The sequence below is a fragment of the Podarcis tiliguerta genome, assembly GCF_965153285.1.
Source record: "Podarcis tiliguerta genome assembly, chromosome: 5".
NCBI classification, from domain to species: Eukaryota; Metazoa; Chordata; class Lepidosauria; order Squamata; family Lacertidae; genus Podarcis; species Podarcis tiliguerta.
Genome location: NC_139538.1, coordinates 90634219 through 90652603, shown reverse-complemented (window position 1 = coordinate 90652603; position 18385 = coordinate 90634219). Strand labels below are relative to the sequence as shown.

Below are 18385 nucleotides of genomic sequence, written 5' to 3'. Positions count from 1 at the left end.
GATCTAAGCCGCTAATAGCCTTTTAGCAGCTAATCCGCTAATCCCTTAAGCCTTTAATAGCCGCTAAACCGCTAATAGCGCTATTCCGCTAATGGGCTTGCTTCGCAAGACGAAAAAAACCGCAAGGCGAAGAGACTCGCGGAACGGATTCTTTTCGTCTTGCGCGGCACCACTGTATATGAAACTGCTGGGAGAGATCATCAGGGGGGTTGGGATGGGTGTCCACCAATATGCGGATGGTACCCAGCTCCAGCTCTGGTTTTAATCCTGAACCAGTGAAGGCGGTGAGTGTCTGGAGATGGTTGGAGGGTGGTCAATGGATTGAGGCTGAATCCCAACAATACAGAATTACAGTTTCTGGGAGACAGGGGGCGGGCAGGTGTGAGGGACTCCCTGGTCCTGAAAGGGGCAACTGTGCCCCTAAAGAACCAGGTGCACAGCCTTGGGGTCATTTTGGACTCACAGCTGTCCATGGAGGTGCAGGTCAACTCTGTATCCTGGGTGACAGTCTACAAGCTCCTTCTGGTACACTGGCCGAAACCCTACCTGCTTGCACACTGTTTTGCCAGAGTGATACAAGCTCTGGTTATCTTCTGCTTTGACTACTGCAATGCGCTTTATGTGGTGCTACCTTTGAAGGCGACTCGGAAACTACCACTAATCCAGAATGTGGCAGCTGCCAGACTGGTGACTGGGAGCAGCCACTGGGACCATATAACACAGTTTCTGAAAGATCTACTTTGACTGCCGGTATGTTTCCGAGCACAATTCAAAGTGTTGGTACTAACCTTTAAAGCCCTAAATGGCCTCGGCTCTGTATACCTGAAGAAGCATCTCCACCCCATTGTTCAGCCTAGACACTGAGGTCCAGCTCTGAGGGCCTCCTGACAGTTCTCTCACTGTGAGAAGTGGGAACCAGGCAGAGGGCCTTCTCGGTAGTGGCGCCCTCTGTGTGAAATATGCGAGCTTATCTGAGTAAATATGAATAGGATTATATGGTTATATTAAGTCCCATTGAAATTAATGGGGCACAAATTAGTTGCAACTAACTGGGCCTATTGCTTTGGGTAACTTTCTCTGGATTTGGCCAATATCATTTCAACCCATGTCTGAATGGAATGAAATGCACAATTTAGAGTTAAATTTAAAATTGATTTGTATGCCACTTCTCCACAGACCACTATAATTACATAGCTCACTGCATCCCTCAGCAAATCCATGATTTGTAGGCCCAAAATTTGACCTACCTTTCATTTTCTAACATCTGTTTGCAAAGTCCAAAGAATTTTTTTCTTTTTTCCTCAAAACAAATGCTTGAATTCTCCTTTCTCTGAAAAATATATAAATGCCAAAAAAGCACAACACTTATGAGTAACCCTATAAATTACAAACCAGCAAGTGTGTGAAATGAAGGGTAACATAACAGAACGGAGTCCCATGTTTTCACATCTATAGAAGTTATCGTCCACAAATGTCTTAGGATTCTTAATCTTCCTTGTGGGCACTGCCTTTTTCAGAGGCTGGATTTTAGTTTACTTTTGCTTTAACATGCAATGAACTATGGGGTTTTTTTTGTTTTGAAATTAACATGCATTATGCAAACATTTAAAAACAAATACTTTTTAGAGATGGCATTGCTGGCACAGAACATATGCTAGACACTTAAAAAATATTGAACTCCTACTTGTAAACCCTGTGATCTCTTAATTTCATCCCACTAGGCTACCAATTCTTCCAAGCACCTGAAGGTTGTAAATCATTTATCATTTACTGCTTATATGTCTGGGTGCTTTAAAAACAACGATAACCTGGGTGAATCTCTTATTCCAAGTAGTTATTTAAAGCGCTCCAGATGTTAGCTTCCTCTTTTGCAAAAGCTCCACAAAATGTAGGAAAACAGCTAACGGACAAGATACGTGTTGTTACGGAGCCTAGGAGGTACTTGATGGTTTTGCCCCAACACTGACCCTGTCATTGTGTTCATGTTAGCAGCAAGCAAGCAGAGCAACAGGCACAGTTGACACCTGTCTTGTGAGTGTCTGTCTTGCAAGTTGCCTGCAAAGGCACTTCGATGACTGGATAAAGCAGACATCTGGGAGTGCCCCTGGATTAACATGTGCAAATGCGTTCTAAGTATGTCTGCATAGGATCCAATGTACCGTATTTTTTGCTCTATAAGACTCACTTTTTCCCTCCTAAAAAGTAAGGGGAAATGTGTGTGCGTCTTATGGAGCGAATGCAGGCTGCACAGCTATCACAGAAGCCAGAACAGCAAGAGGGATTGCTTTCACTGCGCAGCAATCCCTCTTGCTGTTCTGGCTTCTGAGATTCAGAATATTTTTTTTTCTTGTTTTCCTCCTCCAAAAACTAGGTGCATCTTGTGGTCTGGTGCGTCTTATAGAGCGAAAAATACGGTAATTCTCTGCCTGGTGGCTCATTTCTGTATCTAAGAAACATCATGCACTTCAGGGGGTTCAACTTCATGAGCCCTGGAAGCAACTCCCAACTCTACAAGTTTATGGCTCTATCTCATGGGTAGGTAACCTAAGGCCCGGGGGCCGGATCTGGCCAAATCACCTTCTCAATCCGGCCCACGGAAATCAGCGTGTTTTTACATGAGTAGAATGTTTCCTTTTATTTAAAATGCATCTGTGGTATATTTGTGGGGCCTGCCTGGTGTTTTTACATGAGTCGAATGTGTGCTTTTATTTAAAATGCATCTCTGGGTTATTTGTCGGTCATAGGAATTCGTTCATTCCCCCCCCCCCAAAAAAAAATATATATAGTCTGGCCCCCAAGGTCTGAGGGACAGTGGACCGGCCCCCTGCTGAAAAAGTTTGCTGATCCCTGCTCTATCTGCTTTCAGGATTTAAAACGAAACATTGAGAGGGTAGCACAGAGCAGAGGTGGCCAACTGAATGCCCATAGCTGCCAGATTAGTGGCCCTTGTGTTGTTGTTGTTGTTTTGGAACTAGAAGTCGCTTCCGTCATACTTTTCTGAATTTGTGGGTGGTCAGTGGGTGGGTACATGACTGTGTGTGCATGACTGAGAGGGATTTGCTTGGGCAGAGAGAGGGAGAGGGGGTTGTGTAGTTTGTCACTATTCAAAGTGTGAAAGTGTGTAAGTGTGAGAGAGAAATTGTGTGTCTGGGTTTGTGTGTGTGTGTGTTTCCCCCGGAACTGGAGAATGTTCCCCGTTATTTGAGAGCAACTGTGTGTGTGTGTGTGTGTGTGTGTGTGTGTGTGTAAAAGCAATATTGTGTGGTGTACACAAATCAGGACCAGTAGGACACAGACTACTTCCCACAACAAGCATGAGGTAGTTCAATGAGTGTAAAAAGGTAAAGGTAAAGGACCCCTGACAGTGAAGACTAGTCGCAAACAACTCTGGGGTTGCGGCACTCATCTCGCTTTACTGGCCAACGGAGCCGGCGCTTGTCCGCAGACAGTTTTTCTGGGTCATGGCGAAATCAGAGCAGCGCACGGAAACACCGTTTACCTTCCCGCCGGAGTGGTACCTATTTATCTACTTGCACTTTGACATGCTTTTGAACTGCTAGGTTGGCAGGAGCTGGGACTGAGCAACGGGAGCTCATCCCATTGCGGGGATTTGAACCGCCAACCTTCCAATCGGCAAGCCATGAGCTCAGTGGTTTAGACCACAGCACCACCCGAGTCAATGACTGTACTCTTAGCTAATTTAGTTATGCCATGCCCCGCATTTGTGACTGGCACCCAAAGCATTCTCAAAATTCACAACACACAATACCATGCAGGAGAACACTCTTGTAAGGTTTCTTCTGACATCCCACTAAACTATGGAAAACACAACAAAGGCATTTATCACTGCAAGTAAGGAGAAGTCATGGTTTACTGATCCTTTGAAAGTTCAGCTCAGATCTCCAACCTACTTGCACAGATTTTTGAATAAAAGACTGAAAAGCACAAGTATAATTTTACTTACATTTATGTTTTGGCTAACATACGGCCGCATGAAAGCAGGGTCTCTTCAAGGGTATTCCAAATTCCTTCCCAAAATTTTCAGATAAATAGCACAAAGAAGAGATAAATAAAAGGAAGCAAAGGTTTCCCCTGTACTGCCAACGAAAGAAGAGGGCATGACTTTCATACATCCGTACCCGTCAATCACCGCACTCTTTTTGTTTCTGTTGGCATCATTTCCTAAAAACCGGCGCCTGTCCTATCACCTCAGAACAAGTTCAAACACACCTTGAACAGAGGGTTGTTGTTTTTTTAAAAAAAATGAATAACTTTAAACATATTGAACTATTTGTTTTCACTGTGAGGAATAATGACATCCACCAACTATTAAGACAGGGGGATTAAGTCCCCACCTGCTCAACGCTATTCCCGTCAATCAGCTGATTTGAATAATTACGGCTACACTGTAATGCCTGAAACGGATTCAGACATGCAAACTGGTTCTAGAGCTGCACCGGTCGATCAGGAACGGCTAAGGGAACTGGGCATGTTTAGCCTGGAGAAGAGGAGGTTAAGGGGTGATATGATAGCCATGTTCAAATATATAAAAGGATGCCACATAGAGGAGGGAGAAAGGTTGTTTTCTGCTGCTCCAGAGAAGCGGACACGGAGCAATGGATCCAAACTACAAGAAAGAAGATTCCACCTAAACATTAGGAAGAACTTCCTGACAGTAAGAGCCGTTCGACAGTGGAATTTGCTGCCAAGGAGTGTGGTGGAGTCTCCTTCTTTGGAGGTCTTTAAGCAGAGGCTTGACAACCATATGTCAGGAGTGCTCTGATGGTGTTTCCTGCTTGGCAGGGGGTTGGACTCGATGGCCCTTGTGGTCTCTTCCAACTCTATGATTCTATCTGGGTTTCTACATCCATGACTCCAGCAGAAATGCTAGGGAGCAGTGGAATCTTGAAGGATCATATTATTATTACACAGGCCAATCCCAGCTTGTTTTACAAAAAATCCCTAACAAATAAAAACAAGCCGAGTACTTCATCTGCGTTTTCCTAAAGTCAAACCTGTTCTGTACTTCTGATTTTGAGCGGCACATTCGGAAGCCACCTCAGAGCTAATTCGTCTGATCTGAGGGAGACAAACTTTCCTTTTCTTGAGACATCAACTTCTGAGGGTTTTCTCTGTAGTAAAGCTTTCGCTGTGATTCATCTCCCCCTTAGCTAAACTCGCTATTTGTGGCAGAATAGATAAAAAGAAAAATGTTACGTTTAAAATCATCTAGTATCCCCCCCCCATTAGTCCCCGGTGCCTATTAAAATCACTTACAGCCCAGCTTTCTGAAGCTTTCTGTGATTAAGTGCTAGAGGTTATTCTTGTGAAACTGGGCCCCTGCAATGCTGCAAATCAAAGGAAGTGGGGTAGAGTCAGGCAACCATGTACGAAATGGAAACGCACGAGAATTTACTATGGAACAGCCTTTGTAAGCATAAAGGTAAAGGTAAAGGGACCCCTGACCATTAGGTCCAGTCGTGACCGACTCTGGGGTTGCGGCGCTCATCTCGCTTTATTGGCCGAGGGAGCCGGCGTACAGCTTCCAGGTCATGTGGCCAGCATGACTAAGCCGCTTCTGGCGAACCAGAGCAGTGCACGGAAACGCTGTTTACCTTCCCGCAGGAGCAGTACCTATTTATCTACTTGCACTGGTGTGCTTTCGAACTGCTAGGTGGGCAGGAGCAGGGACCGAGCAACGATACCCAGATTCTTTCCCCTTCTACCTGCTTCTGAGAAAACGAATCACCCAGGGATGGAGAACCATTTACCTTCCCGCCGGAGCAGTACCTATTTATCTACTTGCACTTTGACGTGCTTTCAAACTGCTAGGTTGGCAGGAGCAGGGACTGAGCGACGGGAGCTCACCCCATCGCGGGGATTCGAACTGCCGACCTTCTGATCGGCAAGTCCTAGGCTCTGTGGTTTAACCCACAGCGCCACCCGCGTCCCACTTTGTATGCATCTGTAAGCATAGTGCCCTCCAAATGTTTTGGACTGTAATTCCCATATTCCCCCACCAACCACAGCCACCAAGGGTCAGGGCTGATGGGAGCCCTGGATGGCACCAGGTTGACAGAGGCTGCTGTCGTATGTGCCATCTAATCATTGTTCGAAATTAGCCAGGCGCCAGGCGCATTTTTCACCTGGCTATCTGCCATTTGCAGCCAAGTGATGATGCCTGGGCGCCAGAATGAATTTCAGGAACCAAAATGCTGTTTCTGTGCAATCTGAGCAGGAGCGGTGAACAGTGTTCTAGTTAACTGTTGTCGCTTCTCTTCACTTACACCACCCCACTGCCCTGCTAACAGTTATGAAGAATATTCTTACATTATGAATGGTCCATGTCGCCATTAAGAAAAAGAGGTCAGAATAATAGTCAATATGTATGTGGGCTGTCCCTGGATCAGGTGACTTTTCTTCTTTAAGTTCTCAAAGTTCTTAAAGGTAAAGGTAAAGGGACCCCTGAGCATTAGGTCCAGTCGTGGCTGACTCTGGGGTTGCAGCGCTCATCTCACTTTATTGGCCGAGGGAGCCGGCGTACAGTTTCCGGGTCATGTGGCCAGCAGGACTAAGCCGCTTCTGGCAAACCAGAGCAGCGCACAGAAACACCGTTTACCTTCCCGCTGGAGCGGTACCTATTTATCTACTTGCACTTTGACGTGCTTTCGAACTGCTAGGTTGGCAGGAGCAGGGACCAAGCAACGGGAGCTCACCCCGTCGTGGGGATTCGAACCACTGACCTTCTGATCGGCAAGCCCTAGGCTCTGTGGTTTAACCCACAGCGCCACCCACTTCCCTATTCAAAGTTCTTAGCCTAGCTCAAAGTTGTCATCTGAACTAGCCAGATGTTTCACTCATAATCTATCCAAACTACCGTAAATCCATTAAGAGAGGGCATCAGAAAAGACATGTTTGGATCCATTCTGCTGTATGGGCTCATGACCCTTTATTAAATCCACAATTCATCTCTTGAACCAAGCTCTACCAAACATGATGCATTAATGCTTGCTTTGCACACAAGGGGGGGGAAACGCTGTGGGGGGAATATTTCTCCAAGCAATTGCATTTCATATTGAAGGACGGCTTTTACCTAGTAATTACCAGCCTCCCTCTGGGGAAGTTACGGGCACTCAATGCACTATCCAACACATTTAACTGTGCTATGTTCTGGCTCTTCAAGTCAGTGATCTAGCTTGATGTCCTTGTATGTTCAAAGAAAACGAGACAGAAAACTCTCAATTTCCCACCTCCTTCCTTTCTCTAAATCACATATAACTGTGCATTACACAAGGTATGCTGCAGACCAGAGATTTTGCATTATGCTTCTAGATAGAATTAAATAATGAATTTAAACCACTTCATGTACAATAAAATATGTATTCAACTGCTTGCTACAGCAACGAAAATGGATTAGTTTACACTAGTAAACTAATACATCTTCATTGCCATAGCAAGCAATTAATACATATTCTTGTACGCGAAATGATTTGAATTCATTATTTAATTCTATTTTCTTATTTAAATAACCTAAGTAATTCTCCTTGATTAAAATCAGCCAACCCTGCATATAGCGCTGACCTATTTACTTTCTGTGCACCATTTATGATTATGTAATCATCAAAACGTATATTCTGTTTTGATGGGAGGGTTTCAAGATCCAAGCACGCTGATCGTTTTGTGCCGCATCTGCTAGGACACTCCAAAGATTTTAATGCATTTAAAATCTAAACTCTAAAAAAACTTGACAGCTTGTGTTCTTATTCAGATACGTCACAGCTGCAAAGAGGTATCTTGTCAGGCTATTTTATAATAATAATAATAGTAATTTTTTATTTATACCCCGCCCTCCCCAGCCAAGGCCGGGCTCAGAGTGGCTTACAAGCAATAATAAAAACAAGATGAATGATTACAACTTAAAAACAAAAGTAAAATACAACATTAAAATAATGGAACATTAAAATATTAAAATGTAGCCTCATCGCAGACAAAGCTATTTTAGACAAAGCTAATTGGAATTCTTTGATCTGTATGAGCCCTGATCAGCAGTTTCCCATATGTAAAAGAAGGTGGGGAGGGGGGAGAACGCTGCTGACCACATGCACTGCATTGCCCCTGCCTTTGCACAAACTGCTATGGTTCTATGTGGTTGTGCATCCTCATCTGCACACAATGGACATTTAGAGAAGGTCTGCCTTCTCCATATTCCATTCAGACACCTTCGGTTTGGTGCAGACTTCCATAGGCACCTCCCCACTTGCGCCTGATCAACACAAGCACACAAGCACAACTGTTTTCAGCACTGAAAGGGGACAGAACAGACTTGCATGTGCCCTGCTGACATGTGCAGTGGTTGGGAACGGAAGCCTGGTGGAACAGCTCTGTCTTGAAGGCCCTGCGGAAAGATGTCAAGTCCCGCAGAAGGCTTTTGCCTGTTAAGAAGCCGGTATCCTACATTTCCATTCTGGCTGTGGAAATGTGGGCTGCTAACCTCTTAGTAGACGTATAAAAAGAGTGCAACTCTGGTTGCATAAGTTGTTTATTTACCCATTTACAAGTGAGGTTTAAAGTTATTTTAGTTACTTTCTTCTTGCCGGTTGCGGTGGCTTAAGAGTAGCTTAGCTTGGCACATGGAGACCTAACCATCGGCCGATGCATTGCAGAACTGCCTGTTACCTTCACGTAAGAAGCAATCTGACATCTCAAATCAAGCTCCTTATAAAAACCTCTTCATGCTCTGCTATTAATTACAGTACGGTTTCCTTTTGGGAAACTTAGGATCATAGAACTGTAGAGATGGAAGGGGTCCCAAGGCTCAACTAGTCAACCCCCCCCCCCTCAAAGCAGGAATTGATTTATATAGCTATGAGAAAGCTTGTCAGGGAATTAATATTTTGCTGCCCCCCCCCCCAAAAAAAGCCAGCGGAATTGTAACTTGGCTGGCCATAATCTTTCCCCTGAGGACAGAGAGAAAGAGGCTTAAGATAAAGGGAGGTACCGGTAAGTATTTCACAAAAATCAGGAAAATCTGCAGAATCTTCAAAGAAAGGCCACAATGGTATCTGTTTGCTCTAAGGACTTGATCCGGGTTACTCAACGCTTCTCGGTCTTTTGGCTAAGACCAAATTTAGATATCTCTTGTTTAACACAGATCAGCATCCTCAGAATGCTTTCAGATGATCCACAACAGGGATGTCCAACAGGTGGATCGCGATCTACTGGTAGTTCCCAAGCAGGTTTTGGTAGATTGCGGTCAATCTCTGGCTCCCTTTCCTTAGCGTCGCTAAACCCGACTCCTGCCCTGCTCCCTCACCCTGCCCTCCATCACTGTATGTTCTCTGCAAGGGAAGATAGAGCTTTCTCTGTGCTGCTGTTTTGATCCATAGCGATCTTTTTTGTGAGTGACTTTACCCCTTTGTCCCTTGCCTTTAATCCCCCCCAAAGCTTTTTTTTTAACCCCTTAAAAAGGGCCTTTCTCCTTCCCAAAAAGGGGGTAGATCACTGCCAGTTTTTAATTCTGAAAGTAGATCGTAGTCTCTTGAGAGTTGGCCACCCCTCATCTACAACACTTTATTTAAAAGTGGTGGTCTGAAGGCTTCTTTTGAGTCTGGCTGTCTGGCAGTGCTACAGGTGTATATTCCAGCACTACTGGCCACCCCAACAATATAGGTATCACCTAGAGGCCATTAAAAGGGATGCGGGTGGTGCTGTGGGTTAAACCACAGAGCCTAGGACTTGCTGATCAGAAGGTTGGCGGTTCGAATCCCCGTGATGGGGTGAGCTCCCATTGCTCAGTCCCTGCTCCTGCCAATCTAGCAGTTCAAAAGCACGTCAAAGTGCAAGTAGATAAATAGGTACCGCTCCAGCGGGAAGGTAAATGGCATTTCTGTGCACTGCTCTGGTTCGCCAGAAGCGGCTTAGTCATACTGGCCACATGACCCGGAAGCTGTACGCCGGCTCCCTCGGCCAATAAAATGAGATGAGCGCCGCAACCCCAGAGTCGGTCACGACTGGACCTAATGGTCAGGGGTCCCTTTACCTTTACCTTAGTAGAATTTTAGCGGCTCATTCCCCCCCCCCCCAAAAAAAAATCTAACTACAGCAAGCATTTCGGAGAACTGGAGCAGCAACTAACCTGGGGTTACAAACACCTTGGGTTAGAGAATGCTAACCTAAAAATAGTACCTTAGGTTAAGAACTTTACCTCAGGATGAGAACAGAAATCGTGCGGGAGCAGCGGGAGGCCACATTAGCTAAAGCGGTACCTTAGGTTAAGAACGGTTTCAGGTTAAGAATGGACCTCCAGAACGAATTAAGTTTGTAACCAGAGGTACCACCGTACAGTCAAGCTGCACCAGAATAGAAGGCAGTGTATTTGTTCAACAGGCTTTCAGACATTCTCCTGTGCGATAGTGGGAAAAATTCTGGTGGTTTGCAAAGGATGGACACCAGAAAAGTGATTCTCGGTAGAACAAAGTTTAGGAATAATTTAGCTATACAGTGGTACTTCGGGTTACATACGCTTCAGGTTACAGACTCGGCTAACCCAGAAATAGTACCTCGGGTTAAGAACTTTACCTCAGGATGAGAACAGAAATCGTGCGGCAGCAGCAGGAGGCCCCATTAGCTAAAGTGGTGCTTCAGGTTAAGAACAGTTTCAGGTTAAGAACGGACCTCCGGAACGAATTAAGTACTTAACCCGAGGTACCACTGTAGTTTGGGACGCGGGTGGCGCTGTGGGTTAAACCACAGAGCCTAGGACTTGCTGATCAAAAGGTTGGCGGTTCGAATCCCCGCGACGGGGTGAGCTGCCGTTGCTCGGTCCCTGCTCCTGCCAATCTAGCAGTTCAAAAGCACGTCAAAGTGCAAGTAGATTAATAGGTACCGCTCCGGCGGGAAGGTAAACGGCGTTTCCGTGCGCTGCTCTGGTTCGCCAGAAGCGGCTTAGTCATGCTGGCCACATGACCCGGAAGCTGTACGCCGGCTCCCTCGGCCAATAAAGCGAGATGAGCGCCGCAACCCCAGAGACGGTCACGACTGGACCTAATGGTCCGGGGTCCCTTTACCTTTACCACTGTAGTTTAAATGTTATTTGTGTTAAGACATTATTAAATTTCCCCAACTATGAAAAGAACTATGCATTTTAACTCATAAGTCCACCTGTGTTCCATTTATTTTATATATTAAATTTATATACCACCCTTTGTAAATAACCAGGGGATCCTGCACTTTACAAGAACACAGGACCGCAGCCCTTAATAACGAATGCACAGAGGTCTACTACACATTTTGCCAGTATCAAGCTCTGCCTGAGACCTTTTAGAGCTGTTGCCGGGCAGAACAGACACCCCTAGGCTAGCTGGGCCAAAATCGGACTCAGTACATGGGCCATCCTCTATCCTGCTACACTTTTCAGGCGGGCTCTGAATCAGCATCACTGATAGCTACTGCAGCACTGACCACTTCAGCTACTCTGGAATCATAAAGGCACCTTTGCCCTCCCAATATGCATAGCTACCTTTGAATTCACAGCGTTCACACACACAAAAAGAAGTTCTTACCTATTAAGACTATGAGAAGAATGTTTAATAATGCAGCAACTTCAGGGCTGAGGTGATTCTCCACCCCACAGTACAACTTCAGTGTAACTTGGGTACGACACCTATGTATTTCCAAAGTAGCAGGGGGTTGGGATAGATGACCCCTGGGGGTCCCTTCCAACTCTACAATGCTATGATCAGCCTCAGAGCCATCAAAAACATTGATTGTAAAAGGAAGAAGCAATTTTGGGCTCTTCCGGCAAAGGAAAAAAAACCCTGGCCTTCTCATCTCTCACGCATACTTTAGAAAGTTCAAACTGACTGTTACAACCATGTAATACATCATTCATATCTTTGTTTGGGCTAATTACCAATTGCCTCAGGCTACAAAGATATGGGGAAAGGTGACATCATCGTTGTTGTTTTGCCGTTTCTTTAGCTGGGGAATAACATGCACCGATAGCCATCTTCAAATATCCAAAAGGGCTGTCACATGGAACATGCTGGTTTCCTCCTGCTCTGGAGGGTAGGACAGAAACCAAGGGATTCAAGTTACAAGAAAGGAGATTCCCGACAAAACATCAGGAAATACTTTCTGACAGTAAGAGCGGTTCAGGTGTGGAACTGGGCACCCTTGGGAGGCGATGGATTCTCCTTGGAGGTTTTCAAGCAGAGGTTGGGTGGCTTTTGTAGAGTTTCCTGCATCGCAGGGGGTTTTCGTGGTCCTTTCATAGAACAGAATAGAATAGAATAGAACAGAATCATAGAGTTGGAAGAGACCACAAGGGCCATCGAGTCCAACCCCCTGCCAAGCAGGAAACACCATCAGAGCACTCCTGACATATGGTTGTCAAGCCTCTGCTTAAAGACCTCCAAAGAAGGAGACTCCACCACACTCCTTGGCAGCAAATTCCACTGTCAAACAGCTCTTACTGTCAGGAAGTTCTTCCTAATGTTTAGGTGGAATCTTCTTTCTTGTAGTTTGGATCCATTGCTTCGTGTCCACTTCTCTGGAGCAGCAGAAAACAACCTTTCTCCCTCCTCTATGTGACATCCTTTTATATATTTGAACATGGCTATCATATCACCCCTTTCCAACTCTACAATTTTATTATTCTAAGTGTCAGCTAATTATGAGCTCCATGTATGTGCTCTCATTCCTCAGTAAAGTAAGCTTAAGAAACACTGAGCATCACTGAAACAGTAAAGTTACTTTCCCACCTGGTTGTGCACAGATTAATAATAAAAACTATTATTATTATTATAGTGGATGCTTGGGTTGCAAATGTGATCCATGCGGGATGCACATTCGCAACCCGCAGCGTCCACAACCCGCAGTGGCGATTCGTCGCTTCTATGCACAGCGCGATTTAGCACTTCTGCGCATGCGCGGCCGCCGAAACCCAGAAGTAACCCGTTCCAGTACTTCTGGGTTTCGGCAGTCCGCAACCCGAAAAAACACAACCTGAAGCGTCTGTAACCCGAGGTATGACTGTATTATTATTATTATTATTCCATCCATAAATAATAATGATAATTTATAGGCCACCCATCTGACTGGGTTGCCCCAGTGACTCTGGGCAGCTTTCAACAAATTATAAAACCACAGTAAAACATCGCACATTAAAAGCTTCCTGATACAGGGCTGCCTTCAGATGACTTCTGAAAGTCAGCTAGTTATTTATTTTTGACATCTCACCAGAGGGCATTCCACAGGGTGGGTGCCACTACCAAGAAGGCCCTCTGCCTGGTTCTCTGTAACTTCACTTCTCACAATGAGGGAACCGGCAGAAGGCCCTCAGAGCTGGACCTCAGTGTCCGGGCTGAACAAGGGGGTGGAATACAGGACCGATGCAACAGGCATAAATTCCTCCTTAATGCTCCAATTTAACTTAACAACCATGGAGACATTATGCAGGAAATTAGCGCCTCCCTCACGTCAGGTTGTGTATCCGCAGCAGTAACCAGAGGAGGAATGACCACTGGGAGGAGCGCAGAAGCAAGAAAAGCCATAGTCCACCAGCACCGCACAACCTTCATCTGCCCCACTGCAACAAAGCAGGTCTCCCCTGTGTTGGCGCTACAGCCACAGCAGGCCCTGCAATTCTTGATCCCTGAAGCCACACCCCCTCCATTGTCTCTTGAGACAGATGGATACCAACCGTCTGTCAGAAAGAGACTGTTCCTGTCTTAACATCCCATTGCAGTTCATTATAAGTGCTAAGTAGAGTGCAAAGTTGACTAGACCAGTGATGGCCAAACTTGGCCCTCCAGCTGTTTTGGGGACTACAACTCCCATAGGACCAGTGGTCAAGGATGATGGGAATTGTAGTCCCAAAACAGCTGGAGGGCCAAGTTTGGCCATTACTGGACTAGACCATATACAAGCTTTTGATCTAGTCAACCTCACTCTCAGGGGATGCTTAGAACAAGGAAAAAGTTCCTGGATGGATTAGCCTTGCAGAAATGCAGATGGAGACTTGGCAGGAAAGTGCTATATTATCGGAATGAATGAATGAATGAATGAAGGGATGTGTGGATATATAGCCAAGTTCTCATCTTTTCACTTTCACATTGGAATGTTTTCCTTTGTTTACGAAGAAAACAGTTTATTTTTTAAAAAATTGTTTCATCTTGGTCAGAACAGACAAACAGCAGAAAGGTTAAGCTACTGGAAACTAATACGTGATCCTTTGAAAATGCTGAGGTGAATCTAATCCCATTGTGAATGTTTCAGAAACTTTACAGTACACTGGAGAATCAAGAAGATTATCTGCTGCGCTCCCAAACAGCCCTCGTCCTGAATTAGTTATTTCCTACACAAACAGTACAATGAACCCATTATCGTTAAGCTTTCCCCTCTGGAATTCTCAAATGTTCTCTTCCCCTAAGCAGGTGGATCTAAAATACATTGGGCCGCATTCAACTAACTTTCTTGGTTTTAAAGCTCTAAAAACCAAATCGCGCAGATAAAACTACCACCGTCAAAAAGCAGCAGCAATCGTCAACTCCAAATCTAGTGACCAGCTGGCATCACCTCCATTTGTACCAGTTTGAATATTCCCCCAGGTGCAGAAATACATAAAAACACACATAAAATTTATACCAGCAAATCCAATTATTTATCTCATCTTATGAACAGGAAAGGCAATGATATGAGAAGAGATATGCAGCAGCAAACATTGAAGTTATTTGCAAAGTAGATTAAATGAACGAAGGGAATTGGTAATAATGGCACACATGTACAACATTAAGCTGAAGATAACACATTTAATCTCTGTTAATTTAATTATTATATTGTTATTGTCAGAATAATCTGAAGACGGGCTTTTTATCAGTGCCAAACCATGTTGCTTCGGCTAAGGCAGGCATAGGCAACCGGAAGCAGCCCATAGGGGTCGTTTAAGCGGCCCATGGACCCCTGCCGCCCAATCGGTTGGCTCCCGTGCGCCACGCTAAACCGGCGCGGAGCAGAGCCAGGACCGCCTTCCGTGACGCTGGCCGGCTTCCCATTGGCTGCAGGAAGCTCCTCCAGCCAATGGGAAGCTGTGCACGCCTCCTCCACGCCGGAAGGAGTGCTGGAAATGTGCATGCATGCGCACACACACACATGCGCACTCCAGCCCACTGTGGCGTCTGCAGGATCGCGAACCAGCCCATGCCCCAAAAACGTTGCCGACCCCTGGACTAAGGTTACAGTCCTGGCAAAACGTCTATATGACAAAGCAGGAAACTGGTCTCGTTTGGGAACTCAGTGCAAAAACTGATATCAGAATTCATGCAAGCCAACATGTTGCATTCTTCAATCCAAGGCAGCTGCTCTGAGCACATGGGACAGATGCAGTAGTGTTGCCTTCTCTCTGTGCCAGCTGCTGCATTGGATATGGACCAGCAGCAACACTGCTGCAGACTGCTCTCCATCAGCTGCTCTAAAAATGAGTCACAGCACATTGTACTGCAAGCTGATGCTGCCGTAGGCACCATTCTTTCCACAGGCAGAGGCCAATCTGGATAGGAAAAATACTTATTCTTGCGGCAGTTTTATCCCAGCACTGTGCCCCCGAAATCTGGCATTCCCCATGTATCCCTCCATCTTAAGAGAGAGGAAACTAATGATGTATAACTAAAGACTGCTATGCAGATAGGTTCCTTTTTCTCGGACATAACACACTCAGTGGTGTAGTGATTAAGAGCGGTAGACTCGTAATCTGGGGAACCGGGTTCGCTCCCCTGCTCCTCCACATGCAGCTGCTGGGTGACCTTGGGCCAGTCACACTTCTTTGGAGTCTCTCAGCCCCACTCACCTCACAGAGTGTTTGTTGTTTGGGGAGGAAGGGAAAGGAGAATGTTAGCCGCTTTGAGACTCCTTCGGGTAGTGATAAAGAGGGATATCAAATCCAAACTCCTCCTCCTCCTCTCTCTCCTTGGCTAAAATACTGATGAAAAGAATATGGCACAGCACACATGCTACCTGGAAATCTGTTGAGGTTCAATGCCAGTGAACTCTGAATAGAGATCAAAACATGTTGCATGGGTCAGGGAATGGATGAAACGACATTTGAGGTTGCATGCATCACCAACGGCCACCCGCAGAAATCAGGTGCTGCAATTACTGCCAGGCTGGGAATTAATCTCTGTCCTATCAGATGGCAGTACATACACACATCCCAGTTGGGAATCCAAGCACTGCGATACAGTGGTACCTCTGGTTACAAACGCTTCAGGTTACGAGCTCCGCTAACCCGGAAGTAGCTGCTCCTGGTTGTGAACTTTGCCCCAGGATGCGAACGGAAATCGTGCGCCAGAGGCGTGCAAACAACGGGAGAACGATTAGCTAAAGTGGTACCTCAGGATAAGAACAGTTTCAGCTTAAGAACGGACCTCCGGATCGAATTAAGTTTGTAACCAGAGGTACCACTGTACTAGCCATAATTGTTGAAGGACGCTGCATTTTTTTACAGGACCCAGAGTGCTACTTCAGACATGGTCAAGGTTAATAATAATAATAATAATAATAATAATTTATTATTTATACCTCGCCCATCTGACTGGGTTTCCCCAGCCACTCTGGCCAGCTTCCAACTGAATATTTAAAACAATACAGCATCAAACTTTAAAAACTTCCCTAAACAGGACCACCTTCAGTTGTCTTTTAAAAGTAAAATAGTTGTTCATTGCCTTGACATCTGCTAGGAGGGCGTTCCACAGGGCGGGCGCCACTACAGAGAAAGCCCTCTGTCTGGTTCCCTGCAGCCTCACTTCTCGCAGCGAGGGAACCGCCAGAAGGCCCTCGGTGCTGGACCTCAGTGTCCGGGCTGAACGATGGGGGTGGAGACGCTCCTTCGGGTATACAGGACCGAGGCCGTTTAGGGCTTTAAAGGTCAGCTCCAACACTTTGAATTGTGCTTGGATACGGACTGGGAGCCAATGTAGATCCTTTAGGACCAGTGTTATATGGTCTCGGCGGCCACTCCCAGTCACCAACCTAGCTGCTGCATTCTGGATTAATTGCAGTTTCCGAGTCACCTTCTAAGGTAGCCCCACGTAGAGCACATTGTAGTAGTCAAAGCAGACTACTTGGTTTGTTCTGTGCCAAGTGGAAAGGATACTTTCCTCCTTTGAATGGCAGGCCTCTCCCAACCCCATGTCACATCGCATGCCACGAACGTAGGGGGAAACCCTGCTGGAGCCAAAAGATCTATCCAGTCCAGCTTCCTCTTTCCCACGGTGGCCCAACCAGATGCGTTCAGGAACCTGAAAAAGGGCAAAAGCCTTGTCCGACTGTTGTTCTTCAGCAACTGAACTGCACACTGCAGCTGAACTTGCCCAGTTGCCCAGTTAAAAGTTATCTAAGCTAATTGACATCACCACATCCTATAGCAAATATTTCCAGAATTTGGAAATATTGGAAAAAGTTGTTCCTTTTTTATGAAACTGCGGTCAATCGATGTGTTTTGATGACCCCAGGTTCTGGTATTATCCGCCAATTTCTTCCCAACTGTATAGCCCTCTATCATGCCCCCTTCCCTTTTACTTTAAAAACCATTTTTTAAATTAATACTTATCCAAAGATATACAAAAGTTCATATCCAATACAAAGCATCTTTTTTATAATATGCCAGGGTAAAAGAAATGCTTTTAAAATCTCGATCAGGGCCTTCGATTCATTTTCCTAAACATTTTAAAAACAAGGTTATGACTCCACAATAAAACACGTATTCAAAAGTTGGCTTTCATCCTCCACTCCAATGAATATCTTTGTTGTTACATATTTTTACGTGGCTGTTTATTTATATATATTTTAAAACTGCATATATGGATGTTTTACGATGGCCTGTGTTTGTAATGCTTAATAAAAGGTTTGGCGAAGTAAGTAAGGCATTCATCCACTTCCTCCAGCCCAAAACAGGAGCAGGAATGGGAATAATTCTTAGTACTTTTATTATGTTAACATTTTAAAGACATTTTTCCCATATGAGGATTTATCAGAGACTCGTTTTTCATGTTCAGCTGGAAGCCGTCCCAAATGCAAATGGCCTTGCTCTGCAATACAGAATCGACTGACTACAGTTATTGTTCCAACTTTGGATTTTCATGTTCCCCTCCTGCTCTAGACTCTGCTGCATCCTCCATGTGTAATGCTTTACTACATTTTCATTAAACAAAGATTGGCCGGGCACAGGAGGTTTTAAGAAGCTCTGGGTTTTGACTGCAGTGCTCCTTCCGCTGCCAACTACTGCAGGATTTCACAGTCTTGAAATGCTGCAAGCCCAGAGGCCGAGTGCATCACCACATCAGTGTTCTGGACCGTGAAATAAAAGCCCAAACGTTATCACTCGACTTAC

At 45.4% G+C, this 18385-nt stretch overlaps 1 protein-coding gene across 11 annotated transcripts in view; it reads right to left on the bottom strand.

The window, feature by feature from the left end:
- The window catches only part of CTBP1 (C-terminal binding protein 1), a 53658-nt gene that overhangs the window by 30429 nt on the left and 4844 nt on the right, over positions 1 to 18385 (bottom strand). For 7 of the 11 annotated variants that reach the window (XM_083440868.1, XM_083440864.1, XM_083440867.1 and 4 more), the window contains exon 2: positions 1248 to 1330. The exons of the other annotated variants lie outside the window; for them this stretch is intronic. Coding sequence is in view for 2 of the 7 variants with exons in the window: in XM_083440867.1 (XP_083296993.1) it covers positions 1248 to 1254 (7 nt within the window). In the remaining 5 variants the exon portion in view is untranslated. The remainder of the gene's footprint in view (positions 1 to 1247; positions 1331 to 18385) is intronic. 11 annotated transcript variants of the gene reach the window in all.